We start from the raw sequence: 20,311 nt of genomic DNA, 5'->3' as shown, positions 1-20,311 counted from the left end.
TCCTTCTCCCAGCAAGCCATTTTTCCTTTTGTGTTGTGTTATTGTAAGCATAAGCTTATTATTGATCATGCTAAGTCACTGCAGGAGCCTTTTCTTTTGGTTGAAAAGCAGAGTAAAAATATTTTTAATAAAGTATTTGAGCAGAACAAACCAAACAGGGCTTGGCTGCTATCTCTTTTAATTTTTTTGCCACAGTTTTCCTTTTTCGACAACTGCAGATCGCTTTGGGTGGGGCTCCCCCTCGCTCATTTATGTTGATGTTCACAGGGGAGACCAATCAAGTCAGCTTCTTGCAGTGCCTTATATATAAAGAGGTAAGTCGTGACAGGGGAAACGCTGCTAAGGAGTCACAGAAATGGAGACTGTGCTGAACAAAGTCAACTCAAACTCCAAGTGCTTGCTTGAATATAGAAGCATGCATTACTATGAGAATCGCTTGAGCAGCTTTGCATGCTGGCCTTTTAAAGAGAACTGCAAGTGTACTCCTGAAAGTGTAGGTCTACTTAATCAATCACATAAGAAAACCAGCTTTTGTAGGTCAGCCAGTGTGGTGTAGTGGTTAAGAGCGGTAGTCTCGTAATCTGGGGAACCGGGTTCGCGTCTCCGCTCCTCCACATGCAGCTGCTGGGTGACCTTGGGCCAGTCACACTTCTCTGAAGTCTCTCAGCCCCACTCACCTCACAGAGTGTTTGTTGTGGGGGAGGAAGGGAAAGGAGAATGTTAGCCGCTTTGTGACTCCTTAAAGGGAGTGAAAGGCGGGGTATCAAATCCAAACTCCTCCTCTTCTTAAGTGCTACTGAGTTGGGGAGGGGAGTTGCGGGTATTTGGGGCTTATTCTTGTTTTGTTTTTGTTTTTTGTGTGTGAGAAGATAAATGAGTAATTTTTTCTGCCATTTGCGAAGCTGGGCTGGGGGAATCCTGATTGGGAGGGTTTGGAATAGGTAGGTTAATTTTGGGAGGGTGATCATCTTGATCATGGCTATTTTGCCTGAGAGAGTGAAGTTGGTGTTGTTCCATCTCTTCAGGTCTTTGTTGATCTGTCATCACAAGGGGTTGTAGTTGTGAAGGTATAATTTGCTGAGGTTTCTGGTTATTTGTACCCCTAGGTATCTGAACTTGGGGCAACAAAGTTTTATCTTGGCAAATTATTTTTGGGCAGGGTGGCAGGGTGTTGAAACACATAGCCTCGGACTTTGCAAAATCTACCTGTAGGCCCGGCACCATTGCAAATGTGTTGAGTTCTCTGATTAGAGAGGTTGCTGTGTTTATGGGGTCTGGTGTTGTGACCATTAAGTCGTCTGCCAAGAGCCCTAATTTATAGGTTCTGCCTTTTATTTCCACTCCCTTGATGTCTGTGGCTGCTCGGATTTGGATTGCTAAGGGTTCCAGAGCCAGGATGAATAGGAAGGGAGATAGCAGGCATTCTTGTTTTGTGCCTCTTTGGGTTGCTATGGTATTGACGTCCATACTGTTAGTCCTGCATTTTGCTGAGACTCAGGAGTATATTTGTTTGAGGGTTTGTAAGAAGTTAGGACCAAATTTCATGTTAGTTAGCACTGCTAATAGGTATTACCACTCTAAGCAATCAAAAGCTTTGAGGATGTCTAGGGACATGATTGTCAGTGGGAGTTTAGTTGCCTTGCTGTGTTCAATCAGATTCAGTAATGGGGTCTGTTATATTGCGACCAGGGATGAAGCCAGTCTGGTCTGAGGCTTTTAACTTGTGTAGGAAATTTTTTAAGTGGTTGGCCAAGACTGAGGTGAGTATCTTGTAGTCTTGGTTTATTCATGAGATTGGGTGGTATGATTCTACTTTGAGGCTGTCTTTCAGTGGTTTTGGGATGGAGACTATCTTGAAGAAGGTCCAGGGTTGTTGTTTTTTAAGTGAGCAAAACTCCTTAAATTCCCTAAGAGAGTTTATCTCATCTCAGTAGCATTTTTGCTTGTCTCTTTTGACAGTATCCTTGCAGGTTAAGGATGAAAAGGGTTTAAGGTACGCTCTGTTGCTCACCTGCCTACGCCAAAATCCTGCATCATCCTGCGGTTTTACCTTGTAGCTATTACAAATCCCAGAGGTTTTATTTTCTAGCTATTACAAACCCTATAGGCAGCGGCGTAGCGTGAGTTCTCAGCACCCGGGGCAACGCAAGTAATTTGCGCCCCCTAACCCGGGGCAAGGCAAGTAATTTGCGCCCCCCAGCGGCGTAGCGTGAGTTCTCAGCACCCGGGGCAACGCAAGTAATTTGCGCCCCCTAACCCGGGGCAAGGCAAGTAATTTGCGCCCCCCCTAACCCGCGAGTTGCCGCTGGCGCTGCCGCCCAAACAACGACGCTTGCCCGGAGGAGGAGGGGGGCAGAGAGGCGAGGAAAATGCAACTGCCCAGCAGCTGCAGCAGCACCGGCGGAGGCGGGGCTGTGAAGAGGGGCTGCCTGGCGCGTCCTCCGCGGCGAGCGCTGAGAGCCGCTGCCTGCCGGGCGCCTTCAGCCCAGACGCGTGCACAGCTCGGCGGTTCCGCGAGACATGCGGCTCCGCTACAGCCTGCGCCCGAGGCTCTTCGGCGACTCCGGAGGCAGCGAGCGCGCCCCCCCAGATGTTGCGCCCGGTGCGGCCGGCACCCCTGGCACCCCCCACGCTACGCCACTGCCTATAGGTCAGGAGTGGGCAGAAGATAAATGGGGATCTGCTGTTGGATCTCAGTGACTTGAAGTAGATTAGCAAGAACTTCTGCCTCCCAAATGTCTAACCATAAAGACTAAAAAAGCTTCCTTCTTTCCCTAAAAGGATCCCAGGGGGTGGGGAGAGGTGGAGAGAAGACCAAGAGGGGATTTTTATGTGAAAGGACTTGCACGCTTGGCTCTGGTACCTTGGCTAAGCAGAGAAGGAGGGCAAAAATGTGATTCAATTTGCATTTAAAAGTGAACCTACATAATCTGACTTTCTAAAACAATATGTAAATCAAAACAAGTCATCCTTTGAAATTCGCAGTTCTCTGAATTTTATGAGGTCTTCACCCAAGTAATGAATATGCTGGAGAAAAGTGTGTACTTCAAAAATACCTATATTGTTGAAAGTATCATATGAAGATGCTCTGTATTAGGGGAAATGCCTTTGCAGAAATGTGTATGTTGGGCAAGACTGCAAACAATAATGTCTGTTAGGAGAAATTCACTCTCTAATACTGATCAATTTTCACAAGAATGTTTCTTTTTAATAGCAAATGGATGTGGAAATGTGCAGGACTGTACTTAAGGTTGGGGAAACGAGAACCTTGGGGCATAGCTGTCAACCTTCCCTTTTTTGCAGGATATTCCCTTATTCCAGTGCCGTTTCCCGCTGCTTCCCACTGCTATCCTGGATTGTTAGATATCCCGTAGACTGTCCCCGGGACAGGTGAGGCTGCTGATCCCTTATTTTCAAATCTGAAAGTTGACAGCTATGCCTTGGGGTTCTGGTAAAGAGCAGACAAACGCTACTGAATGTGCAAAATTAAAGAAGCACACCACTCTCTCGTAAGGTAGATAAATCTTGCAAGGAACCAGCAGAGCAAAACCTTTACAGAACTTTACTTTACCTTGCACGTTAAATGAGGTCTGCTGGATGTAAAGTTGAAGAGCTTGGATCTTGGGGTAGCAGAAACTGGACAAGTTACTGTGATCAAGCTAAGCAGGAGGTACTTGGGTCACAACTCGTGAGAGGAGCATAACTTTAATATAAGACCTGCTAAAGGTAAAGGTAAAGGGACCCCTGACCATTAGGTCCAGTCGTGGCCGACTCTGGGGTTGCGGCGCTCATCTCGCTTTATTGGCTGAGGGAGCTGGCATACAGCTTCCGGGTCATGTGGCCAGCATGACTAAGCCGCTTCTGGCGAAGCAGAGCAGCACACGGAAACGCCGTTTACCTTCCCTCCGGAGTAGTACCTATTTATCTACTTGCACTTTGACATGCTTTCAAACTGCTAGGTGGGCAGGAGCTGGGACCGAGCAACGGGAGCTCGCCCCGTCACGGGGATTCGAACCTCCAACCTTCTGATCGAAAAGTCCTAGGCTTTAACCCACAGCGCCACCCGTGTCCCTTTATAAGACCTGCTACCAAGCCTTTAAAATACGGCAGCAGGGAGCACCTCATTTTCTTCAGAGCCATGCAAATACATGATTTGCAGAATTGCAAATCTATCTTACTTAAACTTGGGTAGCTCAGTTGGGAGGGCACGAGGCACTTAATCTAAGCGTCACGGGTTCAAGTCTCACACTGGACAAAAAAAATCCTGCTTTGCAGAGGGTTGGACTAGGTGACTCCCTTGCAGCTCTACAATTCTATGATTACATGATTTATACTTGTTAACTTTCAGCATGGGGAAGAAAATATTCTCAGCTGTCAGAGTCCAAAGAGTGGCACATTCAAGGCGCCCGAGGTGTCAGGATGGCAAGAATCACCCCACGTTGCGCAATATAGCTTCCCTGCCAATGTCTTCAGCGTGTTCTTCTGCTCTTCTCATTCAGATGGCCAGGGCTGGCTTGATCCACTGTCCAGGAGCAAATGAACCTGACCTGGCAAAGTGTTTCTTCTGCTTAATAGAGTTGGAGGGCTGGGAGCCAGATCACGATCCCTGGTAAGAAAGACCCAGCGGGGTTCTCTGGCCTAGCAATTGCCCAAGGTGAAAACTGTATGAAATACCAAGTGGGGATCCCTGGATAAGACTGCCTTTCTATTTGGATTACACTCTCTTCCTGCACCTTGGCTGATGCAGGTTAGCTAGAAAAGCACCAATCTCAATCGTTACAGATCTTTACACCAATCTCAATCGTTACAGGTAGAGAGCTCTACCTCTCCTTTAAATCAGAACCAGTGAAGGTCCTGTGTGAGTGTCTGGAGGCGGTTGGAGGATGGATGGTGGCTAACAGATTGAGGTTGAATCCTGACAAGACAGAAGTACTGTTTTGGGGGGACAGGGGGCGGGCGGGTGTGGGGGATTCCCTGGTCCGTAATGGGGTAAATGTGCCCCTGAAGGACCAGGTGTGCAGCCTGGGAGTCATTTTGGCCTCACAGCTGTCCATGGAGGCACAGGTCAATTCTGTGTCCAGTGCAGCTGTCTATCAGCTCCACCTGGTACGCAGGCTGAGATCCTACCTGCCCATGGACTGTCTCGCCAGAGTGGTGCATGCTCTAGTTATCTCCCGCTTGGACTACTGCAACGCGCTCTACGTGGGGCTACCTTTGAAGGTGACCCGGAAACTGCAATTAATCCAGAATGCGGCAGCTAGATTGGTGACTGGGAGTGGCCGCCGGGACCACATAACACCAGTTCTGAGAGATCTGCATTGGCTCCCAGTACGTTTCTGAGCACAATTCAAAGTGTTGGTGCTCGGTCCTGTATACCTGAAGGAGCGTCTCCACCCCCATCGTTTAGCCCAGACACTGAGATCCAGTGCCGAGGGCCTTCTGACGGTTCCCTCATTGCGAGAAGTGAGGTTACAGGGAACCAGACAGAGGGCCTTCTTGGTAGTGGCGCCCGCCCTGTGGAACACCCTCCCTTCAGATGTGAAGGAAATAAGCAGCTATACTATCTTTAAAAGACATCTGAAGGCAGCCCTGTTTAGGGAAGTTTTTAATATTTAACGCTGTACTGTTTTTAACACTTGATTGAGAGCCGCCCAGAGTGGCTGGGGAAACTCAGCCAGATGGGCAGGGTATAAATATATTATTATTATTATTATTATTATTATTATTATTATTATTATTATTATCTTATTGAAGTGAAACGGAGGGACGAGGACAAAATTCCTCTAATCTCTCTTGGTACTCTTAAGCTGCTCACTTGCCATCTTACTGTTCCCACTGCAGGCTGGAGCACTCCAAGCGTGCCGGAGACTCTTGTGGGTTTCTGTCCCTTTCTAAGAGTTTTGACGACCTGACAGTTGAAGAATACTACGAACTAGAGATGGAGCGGGTCAGGATCTTTCTTGTAAGTAAAGACACGGATATCTGTGGGCTTTGGAAATTTGCACCAAAATGAATTTTGGCTGTCCACTAGCTCATGTAAATCTTGGCATCTCTGTGTCTAAGAGCTTGTCCATACTTACCTTTTTTTCTCTGCGCCTTCCAGGCAAAGGCCCATGTTTTCTGAATGTTCCTTTTTTAACTCAAGTTGTCCCTGAGAAAACGCCGCTTCTTAAGGCTGAGGTGTGGCAAACAGCAATTCAGGTCTTCAGCAGATTGCCATTGGCTCTGATTCAGCGGTAAAGAGCTCTGACCTAACTCAAGTAGGAAAGGGTTGGAGAAAATCTTGCCACTGGAACAACTGGTCTGAAGTAACAGGCAGCAACATTTTGCAGGGGAGTTCCTATCCTGGCCCCTGCAGGCATTTAAAGCCCTATACGGCCTAGGACCCTCGTACCTACGGGACCGCCTCTCTTGGTATGTCCCACAGAGGACCTTACAGTCTTCAAATAAAAACATCTTGGAGATCCCAGGCCACTGGGAGGTTAGGCTGGCCTCAACCAGAGCCAGGGCTTTTTCGGCCGTGGCCCCGATCCGGTGGAACGCTCTGCCACAAGAGACTAGGGCCCTGCGGGACTTGACATCTTTCCACAGGACCTGCAAGACAGAGCTGTTCCACCAGGCCTTTGGCCAAGGCACAGTCTGACCCCCTCTCTCCTTCTGTAATCCTCATAGAACTCTAGCCCAATGGTTGCCATTAATTTGATTCAGAATTGATTTTAGAATGAACTGATTTTGGAATGTATTTTAATTGATTGATTGTGATTTTATGTAAACTGTGTTACTTTTACTGTTGTTAGCTGCTCTGAGCCCGGCTTCAGCTGGGGAGGGCGGGATATAAATAAAATTTTATTATTACCGGTATATTATTATTGGTGGAATGTGGATAAGAGTGCCCCCTTCCAGGTCCCAAATGACCTGCGCATTGGCAGCTGCATATCAATCGGACATGCACAAAATGTTTGCCGCCTGCACTTCATGCTTTTGGTTCCCTGTACCACTTCTCTAGTGCCCCTTATCACCCCCCCAGAGGTGTGCAAGGTGCCCCTTTTGCGTGGCGATACCCGCCCCCTCCCACAGATGGAATAAACGACACCAGACACAAGAATTTAGGTTGATGGGCGAAAAATGGCCACAACTTTATTGATTACAGGTAAGAGCGGTATTGGCCTTAGGCATTGGCCCTAACAGTCTATCCGGTCTAACCGGGGAGGGTTAAGCACCAACAGGGGGAGCCCCCCATATGTACATCCGTAGACGCTCCCCAAGGGGTTAGCGCTCGGGAGTGCGCTTTAGGCCCTAGCCTCCGTAGGTTTCGGATGAGGCGACGCCCCCCAGAGTCCTTTAACGAACTACCCTCCAAGCATTGGGGGGAGGTGATGGCGATCCTCCCCCCATCCTCATTTGCATAACAATACCCCGGCCAATGCCTAACCACCAAAACCAAAGAGTTGTGACGTTTTGCTACGAGGTAGGCGAAAAAACCAAGTGGCTTCAAAATTCATCCAATTAGCCAAATGGAAAAACTCCTACCAGGCCCCTTGCGGCGACCAGCCAAAGCCCATAGCAAAGTCAGAATGCCTACCTAAAGGGTGGGTGGGTGGGAAACCGCGGCTGCTGCGGAGGAGGAAAAGGGGGTGAGCCAGGGCTGCCCTGACCTTAAGTGCCCCCCGGTAGCCCTGCCTCTAGCGCCAGCCCATTGGCTGGTGCTACCAGATATGAATATTGATGGACTCCCTGAGTCCCGCGGGGCTGGCGCCAGCCCCGCAAGAGTGTGAATGGGGCGTGTGCCCGCAACCCCCCCCCCTGTAGTTCGGGAGTGGATTCATAGCAACTGTGTGCATATACCTCTGGGCAGCATGTCAGAAGTCCCCATTTTCAGATGCAACCACCCCACGCAGGGGGACAGTGAGCATGAGGCACTGGCAATTCCAGGCTCCTTGCCGTATCTTGCAATATCTAAAGTAGCTGCTTGCGGTATTTAACTTCAAAAACGGCAACTAAATAAAATCTACCCCCTTTCTCCTCCAGAGCAAAACTGGGCAAAGTGTAATAAATGCCTATGAGAAAGAAGTGGCAGCAACCAGGCAGCGTCTCGTGGACCATTTTGTCAACAAATACCAGTATGCCCCAGAACCTGACCCAGCCACTCCTGCTGCAACAGAGAACGACATGCCAACCACCACGTAGAAAGAAAATGGGCCACCATGAAGACAATGGGAGGTTGTTGTATTGAGTGTGATGCAAGTATTGTAGTGCATACCTGGGAGAGGCTTTCGGGTGGACAATATGGCATGGGGGGGGGTCACAGGGGATCTGTCAGTACCACATCTTGTGTAATGCTGCTCTGTATGAAACCAATAACCAAAAGCTGAAGTATTTTTTTCTACTTATGGAAGGCACAAGGAGGGCATTGTTAAATAAAGACTTTTGCATAAAACTATGGGTCTTTCCATTTTTCACCATGACGCCTAAATTGACCACTTTTGCACACTGACACACTGCCCCAATTGCAGTGCTAATAGCGCAACATGCGAGCCCATCTTCACCTGGCATGGCTGTGCTATTCCTATCATTTGTGAGCTTGTATGCCATTGGTGACACGGCTGGCGCTGTGGGTTAAACCACAGAGCCTAGGACTTGCCGTTCAGAAAGTCGGTGGTTCGAATCCCTGCGACGGAGTGAGCTCCCATTGCTCGGTCCCAGCTCCTGCCAACCTAGAAGTTTGAAAGCACGTCAAAGTGCAAGTAGATAAATAGTTACTGCTCCAGCGGGAAGGTAAACGGTGTTTCCGTGCGCTGCTCTGGTTCGCCAGAAGCAGCTTAATTATGCTGGCCGCATGACGCGGAAACTGTATACCGGCTCCCTCAGCCAATAAAGCGAGATGAGTGCCGCAACCCCAAAGTCGGCCACGACTGGACCTAATGGTCAGGGGTCCCTTTACCCTTTACCTTTATGCCATCAGTGAACTATCTGCAGGAGCATCATTGGTCACTGGTGAGGCTCTTCCGGCAGCAACTGGAATTCGAGTTTTTAGTGTCATCAACCCAGCCCTGTTGAATGTTCATCTAAATGTCTGCTGAAAACTTTTCCATGCCACCAAGCTTAGGTAAAGGAACCCCTGACCATTAGGTCCAGTCGCGGACGACTCTGGGGTTGCAGCGCTCATCTCACTTTACTGGCTGAAGGAGCTGGTGTACAGCTTACGGGAGACCTGAAAAGGGCAGAAGAGAGGTTGGCTTCATGCAGACACAGTCTCTGGTTGGGAATTAACTCTGGAGAAGAGGGGACTTAGGCAGCTGTGGAGAGATGGGGACCGTCAGTTTCAGCAACTGTTTCATGGGGGCAAAACCTACCGGAGATGAGCTCATTAGGCATGACACTCCGCCAAGTCTGTGAATATCACACTTTTCGTAATAAAAGAGTTAGCTCCAACTTTGAATGGTGTGATTGGCTACTGGGTTGACAAAGTTCAAGAGTGACCAGAGCTGATTTGGTCCTGAAACCAGGGCTGAACTCAAACTGGAACGACTCCAGATTATCAGTTTCCACCCAGAACTGAACAGCCACCACCCTCTCAAGCACTTTCCCAAAGAAGGGTCGTGCTAATTCCAGTTAGATAGCTACGCAGTCATACTTGGGTTCACAAACCAATACAGAGTGAAATATTGCTTAAGCCCATTGGTTTGAGTGGATTGTGGGAAGTTCTTCCATTTCGCACCCATTAAAGACTTGTGGGCATATAAATGCTGAAAAGAAGCACAGTGCTCAGTGGATGCAACTTCCACTTTGCTGGTTGCGTTCTCAGCCAAATAGATCAGGTATTGCTTTAAAAACCTTCATGGCTTGAGAGCAGCAGATCTGAAGGACTCACTGGCTCCACAGAGATCTTCATTTCCCAGTTAACTGAGATGAGGCAGGCAGTTACCCAGGGGGAAGGGGCTACCCGGTGGTGGCACCTTGACAGTGGAATGCTTTATCCAGGGAGGATGCTCTATCCAGTGGCTAGATTGAGGTCATTTCAGCACCGTTTTCAAGGCTTTTAGTTCTTCTGAGGGTTTCACACAAGCTTCCTTTATATATCAAAATTGCCTGTTTTGCTGGTATCTGGTGTATGTTTTCAATGTTTTTACTGTGTTTTTGATTGATTGGGTAGCGTAAGGCTGCCGTGGGAAGCTGTTGGATGGATGGGACAAAGATCCAAGAGAGAAAGTGCAAGGTGATTATGGCTGCGCTTCAGGCTTTCAGTTTGCCATTTTGCCCTTTCTTGGAGAAGGGAGAAGCAACCTGTTGTGGTTACCTAGCAACCGCAGCATCACCTCACCTGTGAACAACCTCATTTCTCTCCTCGGGGAAAAACGATGGAGAGAAGTTGTGTGTGCAGAGCAGAAACACACACAGGTAGTAAAAGGAAAGAGATTGTTCAGTCTGGTATTTTAAGGGAGCGTTCGCACTCATACCTGCATACTCTGTAGCTTTTAGAACCAAGGAATTGTAGAGTTGGAAGAGTCCCTGAGGGTCAAACCGACCTGCAATCTCAGTAGCTGACCTCAGTCAAGCAGTCAAGCATTGGAGATATTTTGGCGTGATACCAGCTTAACAGTCACAGCTTCCCTCCTAAGAATTATGGGAACTGTACTTTGGTGAAGATGCGGAGCATTCTCTGTTAGGGATCCCTGGCCTCTCTCACACAGTTCTGAGCCTGTGATGCAGATAGACCTGTAGAAGGATGAGGGATGTTTCTAGACACCCAGGCCCAGGAGGTGAGCGCTCTCTCTCTCTCTCTCTCTCTCTCTCTCTCTCTCTCTCTCTCTCTCTCCTCCTTTCTCTCTTCCTTCCCCTCTCTCGTCAGGAGAGCTTAAGTAAGCAAAGGACCTTCTCCACTACTGACCATGCCATACTGTACTCTGATAAACACACAAGACGTAACCGGCTGTACAGTGGTGCCTCGCAAGACGAAAAGAATCCGTTCTGTGATTCTCTTCGTCTAGCGGTTTTTTCGTCTTGCGAAGCAAGCCCACTGACGGATTAGCGCTATTAGCGCTATTAGCGCTATTAGCGGCTTTTAGCGGCTTATCTGCTGATCAGATCAGCTGATAAGCAGCTTAGTGGCTTAGGAAAAGGGGGGGGAGGGGAAAAAACCAGCAGGAACTCGCAAGACATTGTCGTCTTGCGGAGCAAGCCCATAGGAAATTCGTTTTGCGAAGCACCTCCAAAACGGAAAACTCTTTCGTCTAGCGAGTTTTACGTCTTGCAAGGCATTCGTCTTGCGGGGCACCACTGTACTTTTGAATAAATAAGGTATACTATTCATTGTATCAAATTGTAGATTTCAGCGGAAGTCTCATAAAGTTCAACGAAAAAAGCAGAAGACCCAGTGGATCAGTTCATTCTCTAGTCAGTTCATGCATAAGGTCCATACAAGTATCTATTCCACCTGTCTGTTCAAAGAGTCCAATTATCCACATGAAGGGTTGTTACAGTTCCACATAATTCTTTCACAGAGTCTAAGACAAGGATTTCCAGAATATTAGCCTTGTTTCGCCATCCTAGGCCCAGGAGGTGAGCTCTCTCTCTCTTATTTCCTTCCTTCCTTCCTTCCTTCCTTCCTTCCTTCCTTCCTTCCTTCCTTCCTTCCTCTCTCTCTCATCAGGAGAGCTTAAGTAAGCAAAGGAGCTTCTCCACTACTGACCATGCCATACTGTACTCTGAAGCTAGCTCAGCAAGGGAAATATTCACGAAGACCCACTTTCTGTGCCACAACCTATGCCCAACAGCAGGGTCAGCTGAATGTGACCCCCAAAGTAGGACAGCTTGCCCTTTAAAGTAGCTCCACAGAGCTCTTATGTCTAAGAGACCAACCATTTCCCACCTGCGAAACAAGAGACAGCAGTAACCGAAAACAACGCAGAACATTGCAAAGGAGAAGAGAGCAAAAGACTGAAAAGTGTGTTCTTCCTCGCTGGCACATCACTCAAGTACATAAGTCTCTGCGCAGGCATACATACAAAAATGCACACTTTGTCTTCTCTTGACGTATTGTAAGACTTAGACCCACTTCAAAAGGTGATGTCAAGATGGAGGGGGCTGCTGTTGATGGACTCTCCCTGTGGATCCTGGGCCACTTCGACCCTTGGGAGCCTGCCAGCAACAGATGTGCACCTATGGATCTTTCTGCAGACATGCCAGGTGCCACCAATGCCCTCTGGCCAACTGAGCTGCTCTCTGCTTGCAGTGGAGAAGTTCCCGCTTTATTTTAACACACTTCAGCCAGCAAATTTGGGGGGTTAGGATTGCTGTGTTAACAGGAAAGGGGGGGACAGCAGAGGTGGCACAGCAGATCAAGGACTTCATCTGAGGCCCAGCCAGTTCACACCAACCACGGAAGAAATCAGGGAGGTTTTCTCCCCTGCTTTTTATATATACAGTTGCTTCAGTTTGGCACAGCTGAGAAGCCCAGGTATCAGTCCTCTTTTTGAGATCCACAAGGCTTTGCACACACACACACACACACACACACACCCTGTGTCTGCCAGTGGAAGTGTTCTGTCCTACTGGGATCTAGTGCTCTGCTAACTAGCAATTAAAGGTAAAGGGTAAAGGGACCACTGAACATTAGGCCCAGTCGTGGCCGACTCTGGGGTTGCGGCGCTCATCTCGCTTTATTGGCCAAGGGAGCCAGCGTACAGCTTCTGGGTCATGTGGCCAGCATGACTAGGCCGCTTCTGGCAAAGCAGAGCAGTGCACGGAAATGCCGTTTACCATCCCGCTGGAGCGGTACCTATTTATCTACTTGCACTTTGACGTGCTTTCGAACTGCTAGGTTGGCAGGAGCAGGGACCGAGCAATGGGAGCTCATCCCGTTGCGGGGATTTGAACCGCCGACCTTCTGATCGGCAAGTCCTAGGCTCTGTGGTTTAACCCACAGCACCACCCGCGTCCCTACGCCACCCATTTAAAACAAACGAACAAGCCTATATTTGGGCTATACCATACTGTATTCTTAACATTTAACCTTGAAAAATAATTTAGAGTCAGAGTAGTTGACAGGTGATTAAAATGCAAAATAAGACCGAACGTTGTTTGTTTTTTAAAAAAGTTCTATTTTCTGTACTGAATGACACTTAGTACCTCAGAAACCAATTAGTAAAACAGCCGTCGTTCTGCCTCTCGAAGCTGAGTGAAAGGCACAACTGAACACAATCCCTAGCAAGGTTTGATTAACCTGAACGCTGTGTTTTGAGCTCCTGTTGAATATCCTGCTATTTAGTTGCAGCGGGGAGGGAGGATGGATCTTGTTACAAAGTGAGCTTTACCCATTTAGCTCTAAGCATTATGCTTCTGTGCTTCTTCCCTGGAACACGGTTATGACTATGACTCAAAGCAGACCATTTATACATTCTGCTCAGCAACACACCAGGGGCCACCCAATAATATTTCAAAATTTCTTTCTTTCTTTCTTTCTTTCTTTCTTTCTTTCTTTCTTTCTTTCTTTCTTTCTTTCTTTCTTTCTTCTTAAAAAAACTTTCTAATAATACCTGATTTTATTCTCAGGTTAAGCAACAACACTGTCACTAGCAGTGCTCAAATCAAAGGCAATTTTCTTTTATCTGTGCTTAGAGGGAATTTTGCACCATACAGAGAATTCTACACTAACGCCGTCACACAAGGACCTCAAAACACATCCGTAGAGATGACAAGCTGATCTTCCATGTAGAACCGTCCCTGTTTTCCAGGGACAGTCCCAGATTTACAGAAGCCATCCTGGCTTTTGCTACATTTAGGGCATGTAGTAGGTTGTACTACCACAACCATTATATTTATACATATGCACATCATTTACAGTGGACTCAGCTACATGCATAAAGATAAAGCGCTTTATATGTGTTATAACACTGTGACACCAGATGGCGCTGTGGAGTTGCATCATTTGCCAACGGGATTTCCCTGTATGAAGTTTTTGTTGTTGTTGTTGTTGTTTAGTCGTTTAGTTGTGTCCGACTTCCTGACTCCATGGACCAGAGCACAGCAAGCACTCCTGTCTTCCACGGCCTCCCGCAGTTTGGTTAAACTCATGCTGGTAGCTTCGAGAACACTGTCCAGCCATCTCATCCTCTGTCGTCCCCTTCTCCTTGTGCCCTCCATTTTTCCCAACATCATGGTCTTTTCCAGGGAGTCTTCTCTTCTCATGAGGTGGCCAAATTATTGGAGCCTCAGCTTCAGGATCTGTCCTTCCAGTGAGCACTCAGGGCTGATTTCCTTAAGAATGGATAGGTTTGATCTTCTTGCAGTCCATGGGACTCTCAAGAGTCTCCTCCAGCACCAGAATTCAAAAGCATCAATTCTTCGGCGATTAGCCTTCTTTATGGTCCAGCTCTCACTTCCATACATCACTACTGGGAAAACCATAACCAAATCACTTTTTTGGTGTGTCTAGCTGCACCCAGCATGTCTGTTCCATTAGGGACTGGGGGTGGGGAACATTTCTGAATTTCTCCAGGGGGACTGAGCAAGGTGAAGGAAAGGGGAATTCTGACCTCCAAATGAAAACTAGGGAAAAAACACTCATACCATTCACGTCTGCTTTCTTGGTACGGTTTTTGCTCATGCTAAAAAGGGCACCAAAGAGTTCATCTGTAGTGATGATTCATTCACGTTAAGTGCCTGGAATTAATAAGCTGCCCACAAAAGTAGGTGGCATCCTACAGTTGGCCAGGGGCTCGGTTTTCCTCCTGTGCTAAAATAATCGCCTTCGTGGCATGCAGACTCCTAGACTTAACATTTTTGGACTTCTCTCGCTCTTTTTCCTCCGCTTTGGTTTTAATTACCAGTATTGGCTTTCGTAAATGTAGCTTGCTGCTTCTTCCACGTCCCCAACCAACCCCTCCCCCTCATTTCCCATCGTTCCGTGAAGCCAGGAAGTTGGATGGTTGCCTCTGCAGAAAGGCGTTTTTATGACTAAACCACTTCAATAGAAACTCTAGGATCTGACCGAATGGAAAGTCTCTGTGGGTCTGGCCCTGCGCGGCAATGGATGTTGGGCAGGACGTTCAAAACCATCTCCATCCTCTGCCTATCCAGATAGCTCTGTTAAATGGGCCTGATTTCAGTGTCAGGATTCTCGGTTGTAGCCAGCCAAGAGGGATTGCAGTTTGGAAGCAACAGGCCTGCTGCTCTGGGCTACATAGGAAATGGGCAGGTGGACATAACAGCCTAATAAACATCGGTAAGACTAGACAAAGTCCACGCCTGACCCAGAAGATCAGAGCCCTACCAGATCAGGGAGGTGGGGGGGGGGGGAATGTGCTACTTGGATACGTGGGGACTTGCCTAAACCCTGGAAGGATGTCAGGGCCCTCAAAACCTTTCGAAATGAACAAGGGGCAGCAAAACACAGATCTGGAGGGGGCCTAACAGACAACCAAGTGGTCATTTTCTTAACTTACAACCAGTAAGCCTAACCTAAACTTTACCTTGCAACTGTTTAAAGGGGTACTCCTGTTCCCACACCTTTTGGTTTTAACTGACCATGTTTATTGAAGTGTAGGTGAGTTCCCACGAGGCAGGACAAGGTGATAACAACGAGAACTTTATTGAACTAACAGAACTGGACAACAGGGGCAAAGCAACTGCTTATGTACATTTCTGAAGGCCTGGGCCACTCCCACTCCCAACGCGATTGGCTGTCTGAACTTCCAAGCTGCGAGTCATGACTCAGAGTTTAAGGGCCAATGGCAGAGGCCCAAATCCTGAAATGTTCTGTGACTGGATATCATGTATTGAATCAGAACACAGGAGTTCAGAATCGTCAGACCAGACTCAAGCTCAGGCAAACACAGACCACTGAATACATAACATTTATCTTCCACTATCTCCTAAAGCAACTCCCATCATGGACTACAACTCCCATCATTCCTAGCTAGCAGGACCAGTGGTCAGGGATGATGGGAACTGTAGTCCAAAAACAGCTGGAAAACCAAGTTTGGGAAACCCTGAACTAGAGGATTGGGGCGTATGCTCTTGGTAGGGCAAACAACAGTACTTCTAAAGGTAAAGGGGCCACTGACCGTTAGGTCCACTTGCGGACCACTCTGGGGTTGCAGCGCTCATCACACTTTACTGGCCAAGGGAGCTGGCGTACAGCTTCCGGGTCATGTGGCCAGCAGGACTAAGCCACTTCTGGCGAACCAGAGCAGCGCACGGAAACGCCGTTTACCTTCCCGTCAGAGCGGTACCTATTTATCTACTTGCACTTTGACGTGCTTTTGAACTGCTAGGTTGGCAGGAGCAGGGACTGAGCAATGGGAGCTCACCCCGTCGCAGGGATTCAAATCGCCGACCTTCCGATCGGCAAGCCCTAGGCTCTGTGGTTTACACCACAGCGCCACCCGCGTCCCGTGTGCACTTACTTCTATGTACACCTAATTTTCAAATAGAGTCTTGCTTGGCAAAGTAAACAAGAAATAAACACTTTAGTAAAGGTGGGAAGAAACCCTGAAGATACTCTTCCGCAGCATTCAAAACTCCCATTGTTCCAGGCCCATTTTGCAACAGGGAATTTCATTAGCGCGAGCAGTTTCTGAGCTCTGGGCGCAGTGCTGTGCCTAAGGTTTCAGGTTAAAACTTTAGAGTGTAAGGAAAGGAGGACCTTTTTCTGCTTCCCCGCTTCCAGCTACTCTCTGTTGACTGGAGAAGAGACCCTCTTAAGAATATGAGGGGGTGGGCAGGGGAAGGAATAGACCGTGTCAAAAATGAACATAATATTTTAACTGCCGTTCATTCATTTTCAGCTTTGTATTCTTTCTATTAAAAAGTACGCCTAGACATTCTGTTGTGGCACCCATATCCTAGGTTTAAGCTGCTATTTAGTTCCTAGCTTTCATATCTCAGTTTCGAACACTGCTCTGCCATACGCACAAACATTATTATTGTTATGTACTGAAGTTCTCACCCTGGGCCAGCAGTGGGATACTGTAGATAGTTATGCAAATAAGTGATCAAAAGTGACGTTCAGTGATTGGATAGTTTTAGAAAATTGTTACAATTACGTTGTACTGGAGCTCTATATAAGCACGCTGACTGAACCCTTCAGTTCAGTTCTGTTCTGGCCTGTGAATAAACAAGAGCTGTTTGAAGAATCGCTGTGTCGTCTGATATGTTCACCCACAACTTAACAATTATCATGCTACATCATTTTATATAAAGCTACATTGGGAAATCCTGTAATCTTGCAAAACTGCCCACCCTTTCGACCACAGAAACCAAATGATGCTGAGAAGTTGTTCAGCAGAATCGTATCTTAAGCCTGAATAGCGTTGTTCCTATGAAGACTGTGCATCAAAGACTACACCTTACCGTTGCCAATTTTTTAAATTTATTGACAGTATGCCTAGACTCTGTGATCCTGTCCATTGCCTGCTTTACTACCAAATTTAAACCAATCATATGAAATTTAACAAATCTGCCCAGCTTACAAGTTCAGTTAGTACCTTTTTACCCTGTCTCATACTTCCTTGAGCTGTTGCAAATGGAAAGATGCAAAGGGGTCTCCCAGAGTCCTTTGCAACAGAGAGAAAGAAAGAACCACAGACACTGGAAACATAAAGGGTTAGCGAGATCACAAACACATCTAACCTATGGCAAATCATTTAAAAGAATATAATATGAAAACCGCTTTGAGAGGGGTTTTGTTTTTTACAATGTATAAATTTTATGAAATAAAATAAATGAACAAATGGAAATAATGAGAAAAACTAATGCGTAGAATAATTTCTTTAAAATGTATATAGAGGAACAACCTTTACATGAATCCTTCTTGCAATATTAAACATGGATTCCCCCTTGGCTCCTCTCAGAGCAGAAATTTCAAGTGGTGAACTGTTCAGCTGTATGATAAGAACTGAAGTATTCTGGCGGTTCCCTCACTGTGAGAAGCAAAGTTACAGGGAAGCAGGCAGAGGGCCTTCTTGGTAGTGGCGCCCACCCTGTGAAACACCCTCCCATCAGATGTCAAGGAAATAAACAACTATCTGACTTTTAGAAGACATTTGAAGGCAGCCCTGTTTAGGGAAGTTTGTAATGTTTGATGTTTTATTGTATTTTTAATATTTTGTTGGAAGCCACCCAAGAGTGGCTAGGGAAACCCAGCCAGATGGGCAGAGTAAAAATATTGTTGTTATTGTTATTTATACAACAAAGCACTCAAATGACCCAGGTTAGCTGAGAATGTGCACTGTCCATCTTGGCAGCAGTTCTCTGGGAATTCAGAAGGGGACATTTTCCAGCAAGCTACCTGAGATCTTTCAAGGTGGAGGCACCAGATGTTCCCCCATCAACCTCACTTCTTGTGATGGCTATAGCAGTGTAGAATAAAACTCCCATCGGGAACGCTTTTGCTGAAGTCCTTATGACCACATTGGCCTAACTTTAGACCAAAGGAATAGAGATTCACTGGTAATCATAGGAGAGATGTTACAACCACTGAGTTTTGTGCGTGTCCTACAAGTATAGGTGAAATGAAGGAGGCAAGCACAGCAGCCTTGGCAACCCAAGGATGGGTGACCCCATGACACTCTAGCACATCACAATACCCTGGGATAAGGTTGTATAAAGCTGCTGTCTTAAGCACTCAGTGGCAACATGGGAGGGGGTGCAGGTTAACATCTACCACACACAATGGGTTAAAGCCTCCGGTCCCAGTTTTAATATCTAAGTCCCGGTCAAACCCATCAGAGCTCTCCGCGGCACCCTGCACCATGTCGAAGAGTTCTGGAGGGGACAGGTGGCTAAGTGAGCTTGGCTACAAGCTAGGCCAAACACTGGGGGAGGGGAGCTATTCTAAGGTGAGAGTAGCCACCTCGGCCAAGTACAAGGGGCCCCTAGCCATCAAGGTGGTAGACCGACGCCGGGCACCCCCCGATTTTGTCCACAAGTTTCTCCCGCGAGAGCTGTCCATCTTACGAGCCATCCGCCACCCAAACATTGTACGCGTCTTTGAGTTCATCGAAGTCTGCAATGGGAAGCTCTACATCGTGATGGAAGCCGCTTCCACCGACCTGCTACAGCTGGTGCAACAGCTGGGGAAGCTGCCCTGCATCCCAGACGCCCGGGACATCTTCGTCCAGGTAGTGGCTGCTGTGCGCTACTTGCACGACCGGAACTTGGTGCACCGGGACCTCAAGTGCGAGAACGTGCTGCTCACCGCTGACGGGCGCCGAGCAAAGCTGACCGACTTTGGCTTTGGCAGGGAGTCCCACGGCTACCCAGACTTGAGCACCACTTACTGCGGATCGGCTGCCTACGCCTCCCCTGAGGTACTGCTGGGCATCCCCTATGACCCCAAAAAGTACGACGTGTGGAGCCTGGGAGTCGTCCTTTATGTGATGGTGACCGGCTGCATGCCCTTTGACGACACCCATATCCACAGCATGCCGCGCCGACAGAAGAAGGGGGTGTTCTACCCAGACGGCCTGGGCCCGTTGCCCGAGGCCTGCAAAGCCCTCATCGCCCTACTGCTTCAGTTCAGCCCAGCCTCTCGGCCTGGAGTGGGGCAGGTGGCAAAAAACACCTGGCTGAAAGGAGCCCTCTTAAACAAAGACACTTCCAGATCGCTCAACGCTAGGATCGATTAAGGCAGATGAAGCTGTGTGACTTGTTGGAGCTGCTGTAGGGAGGGAAAGAACAGATGCTTAAAGCGATATTGACAAAGGTGGAGCTACAGAACGGTCTGGGGTCACGACTGGAGGGGGGGGCAGTGCTTATGCTGCCACCTTCAGAGGTGCCAACGGAGAAAGCTTCTGGTGTGACAAGATGGAGCCCAAGAAGATGGGATTCAAAAGCTTTCATGGTAGAAGACCGGGAGGTGGGGCAGTAGAAACACTGGACGGATGGAACCTGCAGTACCCAAAACCGCACGCCAATGGGCAGCCGCGCAGCCTGCAGCAGGAGAAAAGACCTGTGACCCTTGCCAAAAGACTTGGACTTCATCGCAGATCCAAAGCTGGCCAATGGGCAAGCGAGGGAACGAGACATACCACTGCACAGTGTCGTCTGAAGTCTATTCCAGAAATAAACCCTGAAGCTCCCACCTGGAGACATCTCTGTACCTTTCAGTCCTTTTCTAAATGGGTTCCCTTCCTCTTTTTATTTATTTATATATCTCTATATTGCAATGGCCTTCATCCCTCCAAACTTCTTGATTCCCAAAGGAAATGCACTGATTTGGGAATGTTGTGGCACAATGTGCTGGAAAGCATGGTGGGCATGCATGGAGCAAAGTCCGGTTCAGATCTCACCTCACAGTGAGTGCCTGTGG

At 47.9% G+C, this 20,311-nt stretch overlaps 2 protein-coding genes across 2 annotated transcripts; both read left to right on the top strand.

Moving 5' to 3' along the window:
* Positions 1 to 355: 355 nt before the first annotated feature.
* On the top strand, positions 356 to 8,590 carry LOC310691045 (baculoviral IAP repeat-containing protein 5.1-like; the record flags this gene model as incomplete). The annotated part of the gene is made up of 4 exons (XM_083470644.1): positions 356 to 493; positions 4,500 to 4,609; positions 5,842 to 5,962; positions 8,029 to 8,590. The coding sequence occupies 4 exons, from the start codon at positions 356 to 358 to the stop codon at positions 8,185 to 8,187; spliced, it is 528 nt and encodes a 175-aa protein (XP_083326770.1). The 3' UTR covers positions 8,188 to 8,590.
* Positions 8,591 to 18,610: 10,020 nt separating this feature from the next.
* On the top strand, positions 18,611 to 20,089 carry LOC310690915 (testis-specific serine/threonine-protein kinase 6-like). The gene has a single exon (XM_083470410.1). The coding sequence runs from the start codon at positions 18,753 to 18,755 to the stop codon at positions 19,626 to 19,628; it is 876 nt and encodes a 291-aa protein (XP_083326536.1). The 5' UTR covers positions 18,611 to 18,752; the 3' UTR covers positions 19,629 to 20,089.
* The last annotated feature ends 222 nt before the right edge of the window (positions 20,090 to 20,311 follow it).

The sequence above is a fragment of the Podarcis liolepis genome (assembly GCF_965112155.1).
Source record: "Podarcis liolepis genome assembly, chromosome: 1".
Lineage (NCBI taxonomy): Eukaryota > Metazoa > Chordata > Lepidosauria > Squamata > Lacertidae > Podarcis > Podarcis liolepis.
The sequence above is the reverse complement of the archived record's forward strand: the minus strand, read 5'-3'. Positions and strand labels throughout refer to the sequence as shown.